The 15,574-nt window shown below is 33.4% G+C and overlaps 1 protein-coding gene across 12 annotated transcripts in view; it reads left to right on the forward strand.

Moving 5' to 3' along the window:
- The window catches only part of Pcdh15 (protocadherin related 15), a 1,628,869-nt gene that overhangs the window by 1,194,020 nt on the left and 419,275 nt on the right, over positions 1 to 15,574 (forward strand). For all 12 annotated transcript variants that reach the window (XM_048807407.1, XM_048807408.1, XM_048807415.1 and 9 more), the window contains 2 exons: positions 2,846 to 2,956; positions 8,332 to 8,502. In XM_048807407.1, coding sequence (XP_048663364.1) covers positions 2,846 to 2,956; positions 8,332 to 8,502 — 282 coding nt within the window. The remainder of the gene's footprint in view (positions 1 to 2,845; positions 2,957 to 8,331; positions 8,503 to 15,574) is intronic.

Here is a 15,574-nt window from a genome sequence, read left to right on the forward strand (position 1 = left end):
CACAGTCTGTTTGGTAAACAAGGATAATGTATTCTTGCTAAGTGATCTGTTTTTTCTGTCAGTAATTAGATTAGGGGAAATGGCCTATCAATGACAACCCATCTATAGACTGATCGTTAACTGATGCCATGGGGGCCTGGCTTAATAAGACACAAGCTAAGGATCGAATAGAGAATGTTAGGACAAAATTGATGCTGTTTATTATAAGTTAAGGGTAAATTAGTCTTACTCAAAGTGAACATATCTCTAACTAAGGGCATAATAACTGCTAGCAGGACCCTCAGAGAAATGACTTTTTATCTAAACTATTACTAACTCACCTTCACACATATTAATAAAAAAGGTTATGGGAGAATTAAATCATCTTGTGGGAAACAGTGTCAATATTCCCTCTATCTCCCTCCTTTGTGGGTGCATAAGTGTGTGGTGTGGAAGTTACACCTGCCTTCTACCTTAATTTCTGTCCTTTGGATAGTGATAAAACTGCTCAACCTGTCTCATACCCTCACTTTACTAAATGGAGGATTGCCCCTTCTCTGACAGTTGTCAGGTCACTGAACCACTTGGAAATTGTGAGTGGACCTTTCTTAATGGAGGCCAGGTGTTTAGAGCCAGTGGATGTCAAAAGACTGAGCCATAATTGGATTTCTTTTGTTAAGATGGTGTAGGTAGAGGTCAACATTTAAATTTCCATCACCTAAAGAAAAGGGTGTCAAGTTTGTGTCTTACAGAATGTCCAGAACTATCAGAAAGAGGGCAATGGCTTTGCCTCACAAATCATTGAAGCAAATGGATATTGCTATTCCCATGCTCTTCTTCATTATGGATCAAAGCTCTAATTATGAAAGGAAAGAGCCATAAACAGCAGAAAGGCAAAATGCAGACACATTCCTACTCCACTTTTTCAAAGTAAAATCTTAACTGTCTGCATCAGAATCATGCAGTAAGTCTGATAGAAATGTAGACTACTGAGAATTTCTGAATAAGGGGGAACAGAGATGTATTTGAACAATATATATATGTTATATATTATAAATTATGAGTGAACTGTCCCATTTCCCCGTGACCCTATACTATAATAATTAACAATAAAGCAAACAAACAATGATTTTTCTATAAAATCTTGCTTTATTTTTACTTCTTAAGTTAAGTTTTGGAATTCCACTAAAATAGGGCATTTAATTAGAGTTGATCTTAACCAATATTCATTTTACTAGAGAAAGTTTTCTGAATCTTTTGTTGTTTTTTTTTTTTTTCACTACCGGGGATTGACCTCAGGGGCACTTGACCACTAAGTAACATCCCCAGCCCTTTTTTGTGTTTTATTTAAAAATAGGGTCTCACTAAGTTGCTTAGTGCCTCACTTTTGCTGAGGCTGACTTTGAACTTCAGACCCCCCTGCCTCAGCATCCTGAGCTTCTGGGATCATATGCGTGTGCCACCATACCCAGCTCCTAAATCTTTATCTACATTATGCTTGCCCAACTCCTAAACTTTTATTTACATTATGCTTCTCTTTTTTGTACATTTTCTTCTATTGATTTATTTAATTATTAATCTATAAGTTTTAGAGAAAGAATGGCTACTCAAAAATACTTGTTTAATCAAGAAATTATTTAATTTTAGTACATAGGCTTGCCAACATTTACAAAGTAGCGCTGATGATGAAGCGCATACTGCCCCTTTATTTTTCAAAGTACTTATGAAACAATTAAAACATGAAAATATCAGATATATGTAAAATATAGATTTAGCTAATAAGAAATAAGATCAAAAATTCTCAGAGAGCAATAACATTACTTGTTATTAACAATAACTTTACTTGTTATTATCCTTAACATAGTTGTTTATAATAGTTCTTCATATTTTTAATGAAAACTGTTAAGAACAACAACAAAATATTGAAAATATCCCTCAAGTTGTTTTGATAGAGATAGAAAGGTAAGTATCTCTGTGTCATGGACTGAGGCTCCTGAAGAATCCGTGAAGGGAAATAGAAAATACACAAAAAATATGTTTTGTATGAAAAAAATTTCAACATCATATCAAAGACTTAATTGAAATTGGAAGAAAGAAGATTTCAGAATAGAATTTGCAAACATTATTTTATCATTTTTCACAATGACAATAAAGTACAGGAGTCATTTAAGGTCTATGGGAAGACACTAATCTTGTAAATTGTCCTCTTAAGGAGTGAATACACTTAAACTGAGGGCTTCTTGTAAGAGGAGGCACTTCAAAGATTGTCCTTATGACCTGCATGTTATCTGGAAGGCACCTTAAAGATTGTCCTTATAATTTGCATGTTACCAGGAAGCAATGGGGTTAGGGAGCTTAACTAATGTGTTAAATTATGAGCCTTGAAAAAAAATAAACTTTAAATTATAAGTTACATGATCATATTGTATTTAATGTCAGAAAATGCTTGGAATATGACATTTGCACAAATGTAAAAAAAGTGAAATTAAATATAAATAACAAACTGCAAAATCTGAACTCTTTGATGTTAAAACAACAGGTCAAAAGATAACAGGGAAGATTTTCAGGTTTCTGGAGTTTGACTCAGGACTATTACAGAGCCATGGATGAATAACCTTAATAATATGTGAAAAACTATGACAAGTGTACTGCATTACAGTTATCATTATCTCTGGTGAAACTTTTTGATCAAAATAAAATATTTTGAGAAATTATAAGAATATTCAGTATAAAGTTTATACTCACATTTAATTCTCAGATAATAAGCAAACCATCTACCTTTCAAGAGGACTAATCCACAATATAAAACTATCTTGTTTCATCATATATTCAACTGATCTGAACCTTGTGTGCTTAATATTTGCAGACATCCAATGACACCTTTGAAATTCCCCTTATGTTGACTGGAAATGTAGTGTTAAGGAAGAGACTCAATTATGAAGACAAGACTCGATACTTCGTCATCATCCAAGCTAATGTGAGTATTTAATTTCCTATCTTTTTCTATGAACTTATGAAGTAAACAATGCATCCAATACTCCTAGAGTCCTTGGCATGATAAACTTTCTCAACAGGGCAGCGCTGCCCTTGGTGGAATTTATATATTATATGATTCAACTCGAGGAAAGTGATGGAATGGAGTTGGAGGGTTGGCTTCCACTCACTATTCCTTCTCGTCTAAATCTCCCTCTAATGTAGGAGCTGCATGCCAATAATTTGCTTTTTAGCCCAAACTGAAATACTTCCCAAAGTATGATTTACCAAACAACCACATCAATATCAACGTGGAGCCATATTCAGTATGTAGATGCCTGGATTCTGCCTCAGAAGCTCCACTAAAAAATTCAGAGGATGGAAATCAGAAGTATATGTGTATGTAAAAATATCTACATTTTTATTGGATACACACACAAAAAAAATCGTACTTTCAGATTTCAACCTATGTAAAAATCTTTTCAAAATACTCTCACCCTGACCTTCCCTCACTTCTGCTCCCTATCAATTTGGAGTAAGTACTAATTTTAAACCATTGTTTTTAACTCTACCAGTTTCTTTCTAAAGTATGGAAGTAAAATGGGTGGATGGTGATTTATGGCTTACGGAACAAATATTTATAAATTATTAGAATAATAAAGATACATGAGCACATGAGTCTGTAAAACATACTATTGCATGTACAGGCATGCAGAAAAATGAAGAAAAATCGGGTAAACACCTCAAACAAATAAGCAAAAAAACCTTCAATAAAAAAGGCCCACTTCTAAAATTAAATAGACTAAGATAATTTGGTTGCTATTATTCTCTTTTTTTAAATAAAGAAACAGAATGAAGTTACCAGGATTCATTTTTAAATTTTCAGTCAGTAATATTGCATCTATCACCAGTGAGCAGAAGCAAGACAAATAGCTCTGTGGTCTTAGGTAACAGACTTAGGGTCAAAATACTCAAGGCAACTCTAATTATGTTGAATATTTTTTTTTCTTTCTCTACTGCAAATACCTGATAAGGTAATGAAATAGTATTTAATATATGTATCTATGAATGAGTCTGTTAGGTGCTGCTAGCCATTTGTTAAACTACAAACTAATACTGCATATTTAAATTCTAGAAATCTCTTCCAAGGATTCTGTGATATTTCCTCAAAAATAAACCAGAAAATAAGCATGTCTGTCCCAAAGTCATTTTAAAACCAGACTTCAGATTTCATATAATTTTAAATATTGTTAGAGTCCAAATCTTTCTTGGCCCCATTTACCACAACCAAATTTTACTTAATGTAAACATAGAACAGGCCAAAACCAAACAAACAAACATTATAAACTGGCATTTGTCCCAAGTTTGATCAAGGAATAATTAGAAATTAAACTGTTTTATAAGAAACACTTTCATTTGAGAAGGAGGACTTAAAGTCTCACCATCTAAAATTAAAGGTGTTTCTTTGCTTTAATATTATTACAATTTAAATATTTCTAATTTTATAAAATTATGTTTTAAAAAGAGAGTGTTAGAACAATAAGGTATATCTGAGCCATTTATAAAAATAGTGACTTTTATTTAAGTGTTACTAGGCATGAACCCTGTTTTATAAAACATAAGTTCTTCCATGTAATGTATTGATGAAACTTTCAACCTATTCATTAAACAATTTATTCAAGAGCAATGTGGTATCTTTGATATGTGAGTCCTTATATTGCAGTATGCTTTTGAAAAGTTGTGCATTGTATTTCCATCATATGGAGCTAGAATATTGAAAGACTTGCATGAAGATGCTAAGCATTCAGTACAACATCCCTCTCTGTGAGACAATGACAGAATGCTCCAGTTCTGTCAAATCCTACACTCCACTGAACAGTCCTCATTGTTTTCTTGATTCTGTATTGAAGATATGGTTATACTTTTGAAATCCCATATGTCAGCTTTCCTGCTGGATTATTATTTGTATAACCTCCAATTCCTTACATATATCTAAAGTAATAACTTTAAAAGACATAGTGACTCATTCTTAAGGAAGGTAATTAAGGCTTTTGTGTTAATAAATGTTCAGTGTTAGGAAATATATAAATAATATAGGAAATAACAGCACATTTTCAGAAAATCTACATTAAGTAGTTATATTAGTCTGCTTGTTTTGCCATAACAAAATACCATAGACTGATTGTCTTATTCAACAGAAATCTTCTCACCAGTTTGGAGTCCGGAAACCACAGACAAAGTCTGGTAGGATTTGTTTCTGGGGAGAACTGTCTTCTTGGCTGGTAGATGGCCATCTTCTTTCAGTGTGCCTCATTCCTTTTCCTGTGCTCCCATGGTGCAGGGTGGTGGAGCTCTTATTATCATACTACTTCTATCATATAAGGGACCCATACTTATGATAGCACTTAACCTTAAATAATCTACTTATATAACTGCACTGGGGATTAAAGCTACATTATATGAATTTGGGGGGAACATAATTTATTTCATACAGCACTTGAACTGTGAAAAAAGTTATAAAGAGATATCCTTGCTGACCAATTACAATCACTTTGCTAAGTTAATAAAATATTATTTTAAGAGATTTTTTTAACAAAGGAAAGAGAATGAGAAATGAAAAGGGAACATGAAAACATGGACAGAAGGAAATTTCTTGGTAGCTTTTACATACATTGCATTGATACATTGCAATGAGTAAAAACACAAGCAATGAACATCATATCAGATGTTTATGCCAATAATTATATTTTATTTGTACCATTCCCAATTTAGAATAGTATTTACTTCATTATAGCTATTTTTGCTATACTTTCAACAGACCAGTTGCTGATAGCAAACAAATGAAATGGCTCTTCAAAACAGCTAATAAAGCAGAGTTATGTATGTAGCATAATGGACTGGGAAGAACAGGTGGGATTCCAGGGGAACATACAAATGAAAAAAATCATTGTGATATTAGTTTATGTAGATAGGAATTATCTTCTCTCTATTTTTCTTTATGACCATAGGAACCCAGGGAGAGGGGATTCATGGCACTATTGCTCCCCAAGATAAAGAAAGCTCAGAGGATTTTTTCTGTTGAATCTCAAATGACTTGTTTTTAAAACAATCATTTTATCAACCCTGTGGTTTGAATGCATCTAAACATTTTGAAAATGTAAACATTTATTTTTGCTGTGATTTGATCATAATCCATCTTATAATTGATCAAAACATAAAAGAAGGCTGTGACTGTAGCTCAGTGGTAGAGCACTTGCCTAGCATGCATGAGGCACTGGGTTCAATCCTCAGCACCATATAAAAATAAATAAAGTAAAGGCATTCTGTCCATCTACAACTAAAAAAAAAATAAATAAAAATAAAATAAAAACATAAAAGAATACTAGAATCAGAAGGTTACTGCTTTCCAGTATGATAGCACTTGTAAAATTCCTCCAATAGAGATTTTTGCTTTCTCTGATTTGCCTTCAATCACTTCTCTAAAACTCTTCTGGATCAACCATGTTGAGAAAGATGACTGGAATGTAGTATTTCTAAAGTTAAGAAAGTAGGCTTATATTAATATCTGATAACTGTCACATAGAAAGATGATTTTGAAGCAATGTAAAATAAGTCAGTCTAATCAACTTTTGAAACTTAATTGAGGTAAATTAACATAAGATACATTAACAAATTGAAGTGAACAATTCAGTAGCATTTGATACATCCTCAATATTATACCACCACTGCCTCTATGTACTTCCCAAACATAATCAAAATTGTTAAAAAATAAGAAGTCTGAGAAATTCTCAATGCCAAAAGGAACCTAAAGAGACATTATGACTAAATGTAAAAGTTATCCTAGTTGGAATATTGGAGCAGAAACAATTAATAGACACTAAAAAAAAATCACATGTCAGTTATTAACAATGTATGATCAAAGAAAAATTGCACTGGACAAATTAAATAGGTAAGGGATACTCTGTTCTGGGCTATCTTGATAAGAAAGAGCAACCAGAGGAAGGGCTGGTGAGTAATTAGGAGCCGAATTGAGTTTGTGTGTGAGAGGATGCGAGAGAAGGTAGAGATCCATAGTTCATCAATATTTACTACTTGGCCTTTTCAAAGGAAAAGTAAATTCTCTTATGTTTATGGCAGGGCATAAGTTTTGGAACTTGGAGCAAGCCTCCTTCAAAGTTAGGCACCCAACTTCCCACAGAGACTCAGTAGGAAGGAGCCCTATCTTTCTTGACTATTACATTCCAAAGGGAAGACTCCCAGGTCATTGAAAAAGACAGGTCTGGGTTGTAAAACTGACAAGAAGTTTATAAAGGTTTTTTTTTTTAATCTCAAAGGAGCAAAGAAATTTACAATCATAAGGTATCCAAGGTGAATACTCTAAGAAGAGGGAGAAAGGAGCCCAAGGCTTATGTAGATTCTGTCAGGACTTGGGTGGTTGGAGATAAGGGACCTAGAGAAAGGAAGAAGTCCTTATGAAGTTTGGCCTGCTTGAGGGAAACTCTCAGGTTATTTTGGTCAGTATCACTATAGTCTCTTTGATTGTAACACATGTACCATATTAATGCAAAGTATTAAGAATAGGGAAAACTGGGCTTGCAGTACATGGGAACTCGTGTGTGTGTGTGTGTGTGTGTGTGTGTGTGTGTGTGTGTTGGTACCAGGGATTGAACTCAGGGGCACTTAACTACTCACTGAGCAACATCTCCAGATCTATTTTGTATTTTATATGGAGACAGGTTCTCACTGAGTTGCTTAGCACCTTGCCATTGCTGAGGCTGGCTTTGAACTACTGCCTCAGCCTCCCAAATTGCTGAGTTGCTGAGATTACAGACATGAGCCAGCTTGCACATCATGGGAACTCTTTATACTATCTTATCAATATTTTCCTAAATCTAAAACTGCTTCAAAATTCTTTAAAGTATTTAAAAGTAACCACACTCCACACCTATGGATCCTGATGATTACATCCTTCCTTCTTCCTTCTTATTCAACTTGGATAATGGAAAGTTTCCTTTCATTTCCAGATCAGCTTTCCCAGTGAATTATAAAGCTGTAAATAAGATTTCTTTTTATTTTCAAAAGGGACTCAATGAAGCAAATTCCCAAGGACACAATGAACTCATCACAATATTATATTATTACCCTCCTAATGCTGTGAAAAGGCCGGACCTATGAAAGTTTAGCTACTATAGTAAGCTTTTGGAGAAAGTTGATTTGAAGGTAACTGGATTTCAGTTTACATCTCAACTTCACCACTTCAAACTGTTGGTTTAAACAAGTTGCTTATCAATCATATAAGCAAAAGGAAAAGGAAATTTAACAAGTCACATTATTCCCAATATTTTTAAGCTACTCAGTTGTTTATTTTCCCTCTCACAGGACCGTGCACAAAATCTGAATGAAAGGCGGACCACTACCACCACACTCACTGTGGATATCCTGGATGGAGATGACTTAGGTCCCATGTTTCTTCCTTGTGTCCTTGTGCCAAACACTCGAGATTGCCGACCACTCACCTATCAAGCTGCCATACCTGAGCTGAGAACTCCGGTAAACAAACTCTTACTCATTTCCCTTCATTTGCATCTCTCTAAATGCAGTGGGATGCTACTGAAACATTTTTCACACATATTGATCGATAATAGCAAAATAGACAAATATTTAAAATATTTATGTCTAAAACTATTTTCAGACAGTATGGGTAAATTTTTGTCACAATGCATAATTACACCATTTACAAGGTAGAAACTATATCATGGCGCAGCAAGCCCTCTGACATTGATAGTTTTATTTTTTCTGTGCATAAATCACAGCAGAGCTCAGTTGCCAACATATTCTGGGAAATTCCAAGAAGCAACTCCAGCATTTCCTTAAATTCACATTTAAATGTGCAGTCCTAAATCAGAGGACACAGGCCAACAGGAGGCCCTTCTAGCTTATAAGAGTTCAGAAATGTTGTTGGAGATTATGCTTGAGCATTTCAAGTAAGAGATGAGAAATTCTGAATGCAAGTATCTACCACTTAAAGATATAATTTAAGAAAGCAAAAAAGTAAATTCTGAATGCATATTTTCTGCACTCAATTCTGAATTTAAAAAAATGCTAAGGGAGCTATGAATTTCAGTCAATTTGGAATTCAGACCACAGATGATAAATGTACATATATGAGAAAAAAATGAATTATAAGACAAACAGATACCATGTTGAGACTAGAATAGCAATTCTGCTCTAAAGTTGGAATATATATGTATATATATTATATGTATATATATATTCTTATTCTGTTTCAGAAAATTGAAATTCCTGGCAATCAACTATTTGACTAATGCTTTTGCTACTGTAGTGGGAAATATTCAGCTCTGTGGCTTTGTAACATAATTCCCAATGTGAAAATTTACATCGGGAATTTTTTTCTCAACATTTAAGAAAGCTGAAGTTTTTGGTATCCTCTTTGTATTTGAGATTTTGAAGAATAGAACAGGAGAAATGTACAATAAACATTATAGCACTTTATTCAATTCACAAGTCCTTGTCCCATGTTATATCTGTAGGCTTGACTCATAGCATAAGTGATCACTGGTGAAGTTGACTTGACAAAAATTTAAAAACTTGGAGAAAACATCATCACAATGTAAGGCAAAAATTTCAGCTAGCTGAAGCAATTTTGAAGACAAAAATGCTAATCAGAACTTGTCTGAACAAATGCATGCATATTACCTAAATTTATACATCGTGATTTATTTTGTTGAATCTAAGTAAGAAAACAATTATTAAGGATAATAAATGTTAAATTTTGTGTGCCTTAATGGAAATGGTAAAAAATATATTTTAGTATTAATTTATGTTTCTGAGGTAATTAATGTAGCTAGTGTACCAGTGAGACCCCAAGAAAGAGGATGTAGTATAATCACAATAATTAAATTCAGTGAATCAGTCAGATGACTGCTTAACAGTACTTAGTGCACTGAAGAAAGCAAAGAAGGATTGATGTTGCTGCATGAGAAATGGAATATACTGAATTAATTTTATAAAGTGTCATGGAGCTTTCTTTCCTCTCTATTCCAGATTACTGACAGAGCATTTTCTCATCCTTATGGGATTTGGGATAATAATACAAATGATAATAATGAATAACAGTGATACAGATATTGAGTTTGACATTAAATGTGCTAAACTCTGCACAAATATTAACTAGTTGAATATATACTAGGATCTTTTGCAGATTTGCCCACCATTAAGTTCATTTTAAAGATGAGTTCTTGAAAGTAGAGTTTATGTAACTTCCCATGATCATATGGCTAATAACTAAATATATGCATATATACTGTATATATGTCCAACATACATTATATGTCCAATATACATATAATATTTTTTAATTCAGAATTGAGTGCAGAAAATATGTCCAATATGTATATTGGACATACTGTATATATGTCCAATATAATATGTATATTGGACATATATACAGTATGTATGCATATACAAATAATATATAATTTAAATCAGATTTGAGAAGACTAAATGAAATTAATATACATTTGAGTCCTGTCTCTAAACTCGATAATAGACTTATTCTGATTCTTGCAGCTGAGTTATGTGGGAGCTTCCTTCTGTAGAGTGGACACTAAATGCCTTTAATTTATCCTCTCTATTGTTGCACTTTAATATTCATATTGTGTATCAGTACCCAAGGAAGAGCTAGCCAATAATAAATATTACTTCAATTGACAAATAACTAGTCAATGACAAAAACTATTCAGTCTTTAGTTGACGAAGCCATTCCAATAGCAAGAATTAACATTTCTAACATCAAAGTGATGATGGTGCCCAGTAAAGAAATTCCTTCTGGGGCTGGGGTTGTAGCTCAGTTGTAGAATGCTTGCCTCACACGTGTGAGGCCCTGGGTTCGATATCAGTACCACAAAAAATAAAATAAAATAAAATAAAAATAAAGACATTATGACAATCTACAACTAAAAGAAGAAGAAGAAGAAATATCTTATGCCCTGAATATCTTGGAAAATAGTGTTTAAACTAGAAGCATAAAGGATCCTGGACATGGTGAACTTATGTGGATTAAAAAAAGAGGTTTCCATGGGCATGGTGGTGCATACCTTTAATTCCAGCATCTCGGGAGGCTGAGGCAGGAAAATCATGAGTTCAAAGCCAGACTCAGCAACAGGGAAGCTCTAAGCAACTCATTGAGACCCTGTCTCTAAATAAAATGCAAAATAGGGCTGGAGATGTGGATCAGTGTTTGAGTGTTCCTGAGTTCAATCCCTGGTACACCCCTACCCTGAAAAAGAGGTTTTCAAGCCACTATCAATAAACAGTTTCACAAACAAGTATCCTGATTAGCCTTTAAAATCATGTTTTTTGAATTCAGTGTCATCCTAAATTCCGGAATGATCAATTTTCATACTTCGTCATCATTTTTAACAGAGTAAGTCTTTCCTTAACATCCGGTGAAACAAAAAGAATTTGAATTTTACAAAGAAAATTTTAGCTTTACACATTTAAATAGATATGGTGAAGATTTATGCATTAAGGAGTATTTTTTATTGCCATATAGGAAAAAACAGTGTGTTTACTTGTTAAACTAGACACATAACTGTGATTATCAGTTGCAGCATAGTTATCAACCAGACCTTAATGCTTCAAAATATAATCATTTAATGTTTTCATAAAGCTGCAAGTTAGGGCAGGAGTTGAAGGAATATCTTTGCTCCATCATAGCCCCCCTAACTGAGAGGTGGGCACCACTTTCAGGATGCTGACAAGTATTTTGGAGACTTGATGACCTCTTATCATGGTTAAGGAGCTGATTCTGGCTACTTGGGCCCAGTGAGGTCTGTGGCACGAGCCTCTTAGAGGTTGTTTGTGTGGCTTGCTAACACAGTGAGATAGTGGGTTCAGAAAACAAGCTTCCCAAGACAAATAGGTAGAACTTCTTACAAACTAGCTTTGGAATTTGCAGTGTCACTTCTGCTATAGTCAAACCTCTGTCAGGCTCAAGGGGTAGAAACATTCCTTTTCCCTATGGAAGGAGAATCCAGGTTATGTAACAATAAGTACATATGAGAAGGAAATTTTATTGTGGCAATCTTTGAAAGATGAAAACAGCTCTAGTGCTGCCATCAGGTTGTCATGGACTCCTCTAGATCTTTGTTTTGAATCCATTATGAATCAGTAAAGGTACAAACTGAACTTAGTTTTTGAATTTCACATTCAGATTGCTGTGTTTGTAGTATATTTTCAATATTTTTTTTTATTTTCTTCTTTTCTATTTGCCTTTATGTGGGCTGATTAAATTTAAGGATATTTCAGTAAGTAAGATCTTGCTATTCAAAGTGAGAAAACTAACCATTTACGTCAGCTAAACAGGACATGTTGACTCTAATTACATACTTGCTGATCCTTTCTCGAACTAATTCTTCAAATTTTGAAAGCTTTGACACCTGCTCACCTTCTATGTTGATGTGAAAATTTCCACCAATTACCTCAGTGGTATTCTTAATCCCACTATAATACATGTAGAATTCATCAGCTTAGAAAAACACCTTTAAAAATATAGTCTAGTTTAGTGTTTAATTCATGAACTAGGATATAATGAAAGCAAAATATCTGTTTTATATTATAATTTTATAAACATGTTCAAAGATAAACTTATTTTATAAATATGGATTACATTTTTTTCTACTACAGAAAAGTGCCTCCAGTGAAAAGTAATGTCTTCATAGACACTTAGGTTAATAATTTATTAAGAATATCAATATAGAAATCTGGTATCCCAAAGGTACTAAAAAATGGGTAGTTCCCTTCTGGTTATTTATTGTTAATTTGATAAATATCTACTGGACCCCAACATATGCTAAACTCTGTGCTAATTTAGTAGCCTATTTAGAATTGCTAACACAGAGATTCTTATTGCCCAATAAGAATAAAATACAATCTTGCCAAAAATATTGTTATGTAATATATTCTAATTTCTGACTCTTTTAAATTTGTTTATATGTCTATAAAATTTAGGTTTTATTAGAATAAATAAATAAATAAATAAGCTGTAGAATGTAGAGTGCAGAATTCATGGCTCTATTTTCTGTGTTTTCTAAAGAAGCAAAAACAAGACATGGTAAATACTTACACACTTCTTTGGAATTGAATGGTAGTATAAATTTGCATGTTTGTTGGTTGGCTGTTTTTTGTTTTTTTGGTTTTTGCTGCATAATTTATCCCTGAATAGAAACACCATTGAAGCTGGGCAGGGTGGTATATGCCAGTAATCGCAAAAACTCAAGAGACTGAGGCAAGAGGATTGCAAGTTGAAAGCTAGCCTCAGAAACTGAGCAAAGGCCTAAGCAACTTAGTGAGATCTCTCTCAAAATTTAAAAAGCAGCACATTGCTGGGAATGTGGCTCATCCCTGGGTTCAATCCCCACTACCAAGACATAAATAGATGAATGAATGAATGAACACACACAATGACATATTGGCTTATTAGTTGTTTACTGTTTATGTGAATTATTACACATTGTATTTTTCACCATTTAAATATTAGTTGCCCACCAGACATAGACATCTTTTTCCCTTCCTCTGTTTAAAGCCTTGAATTGGATCCCAATAATCTCTAGGCACAAATACCTCCACTAGAGTCATAAAGAGGTCTAATTTTCATATCTCTGTCAAAGATGGTTCTTCTGCTTTATTTATGGTGCTTTGTCCCTCCAGGGAAGCTGTCTCAGTTATTAGAAGAGTGGTGACAACTGCAGTGACCTACAGCATTTATAATTTCATCTTGGCTTATATGCTAATTAAATGTGTTACTATCTGGAAAATCCCCTCTCTTGGTTTTTATGTTACTTGATTTTTATTTTTTCTTCTTCTCCCAGTGACCCTGAGTTTATTTGAGTTTACTTTTATTTTTTTAACTGAATCTTCCTGCTTGCTTTTGTCCCGTTTTATTCTTAAATTTTAGGGATTTTTCCAAACTTCCCTCTTGTGGAATCTCCCCCACCCCCACCCAGTATGGATTTACTAAGATTGAATTGAGCAAACCTACATTAATGAATCATTTTTCCTCAAATAAGAATGATTATTCATAGGCTGTAGGAATGTTGTCTGACTTGAAATATCTCCTAAGTTCCACAATTACATTTCTTACTTTTTCTGGACATTTTTTTCCTGATTTTCACAGAGATTCCTTTTTATCATTTCTAACTAATTCCAATATACGCAGTGACATGTTACCCACCTATAGGCCAATGTTGATTTGAATGGAGAATTTAATAACCCCAATTTCAATCTCAATAAATGTTCAGAGACAACTCTGCATTATGTTTTCAATGTTACTCAAATATATTTGAAACTTTTCTATTTCCAATGCCAAAATGCCCATTTAAAGACACATTCTCAATTACCAGCCTCCAGTCTCACTCCACTGACCACCCTCACAAAGCAAGTTAATGTTTATGAGCTACAGTTCTGGTCTGATATTTTGCTGTTTAAAATTTTTAAAAAACTTTGATATTTTCTATTTTGTATTGAATAAATCCCCAAACGTGTAGCATCTCATTCAAAGTAACATTGTGTCTGTCTTTTTCCAGTTTCATCTCTTCTAACTTACATGGTGTAACTTATCTAGTCAGAATAATTTTCATATAACCCTGAACTTCTGAGAATTACCTGTCTTTCTCTCTACATTGTTTCAATATTTATTCTTCAGGATTCCTTTGGATTAACCTAAATTGATAGGTCCTCAAAATTAAGAGTTTTTTTTTCCATGCAACCCACATATTCCTATGACAAATGTTGAAGTCTTCAATGTATCAGTCATTTACCTGTTTCTCTTTCACTAGAATAAATTTCTATTTCACTAAGTAATTTAAGTTCCTATTTGCTCTATATTGAAACCCCACTGACTTCACATAGTAGATGTTCATTAAATTTTAAAATGAATAAATTCAATTAAATTATAACAAATACATATTGTATACCAAAACAGTGAACATAACTATATATACCCATCTCTCTTGTCTTTTCACTTGAAATAAGAGGGTATTTGTCATAAACAGGAATTTTCAAAGAGTATGTATATACTTATACATGCAATTATTTTAAGTGTTTTCAACTCAGAATATGATAGCAAACACCTGGTCATTGTCTAGTCGAGGGTCTAACAGGTAGTCTTATGTAGGAAGTATATTTCACTGTTTCCATAGATAGTTAGTTCATCATTGTTGTCCTGGAACATTGTTCATAATGTCTGCTTTTCTTTTCAACAATATTCCAAATGTTAAATTCACAGTCTTTTGGTCCGTTATTTTCAAAATATTTCCTGTGGAGCTCCTTTGGGATCAGTGAAGTCATAAGTGAAGAAGGATAAAATTAAGAAAGATAAAATTGGCAGCTCCCCAAACACCCACAGCCTTCTTTTAATAAAAGGATTGTTTGCTAAAATACATGGAAGGGACAAATGATAAATAATAACATCTACAATCAACATATGGCATGGCCGTAATTTTTTCTTTGCCCCAGCAATCACAAATACACATTATTCAGAAACAATTGATCAAAGAAACTTCAGATTCAAGTTGGGGAAACAATAGCTAAACAGTTGCAG

The sequence above is a fragment of the Marmota marmota genome, unplaced genomic scaffold (assembly GCF_001458135.2).
Source record: "Marmota marmota marmota unplaced genomic scaffold, marMar, whole genome shotgun sequence".
Taxonomy (NCBI): domain Eukaryota; kingdom Metazoa; phylum Chordata; class Mammalia; order Rodentia; family Sciuridae; genus Marmota; species Marmota marmota.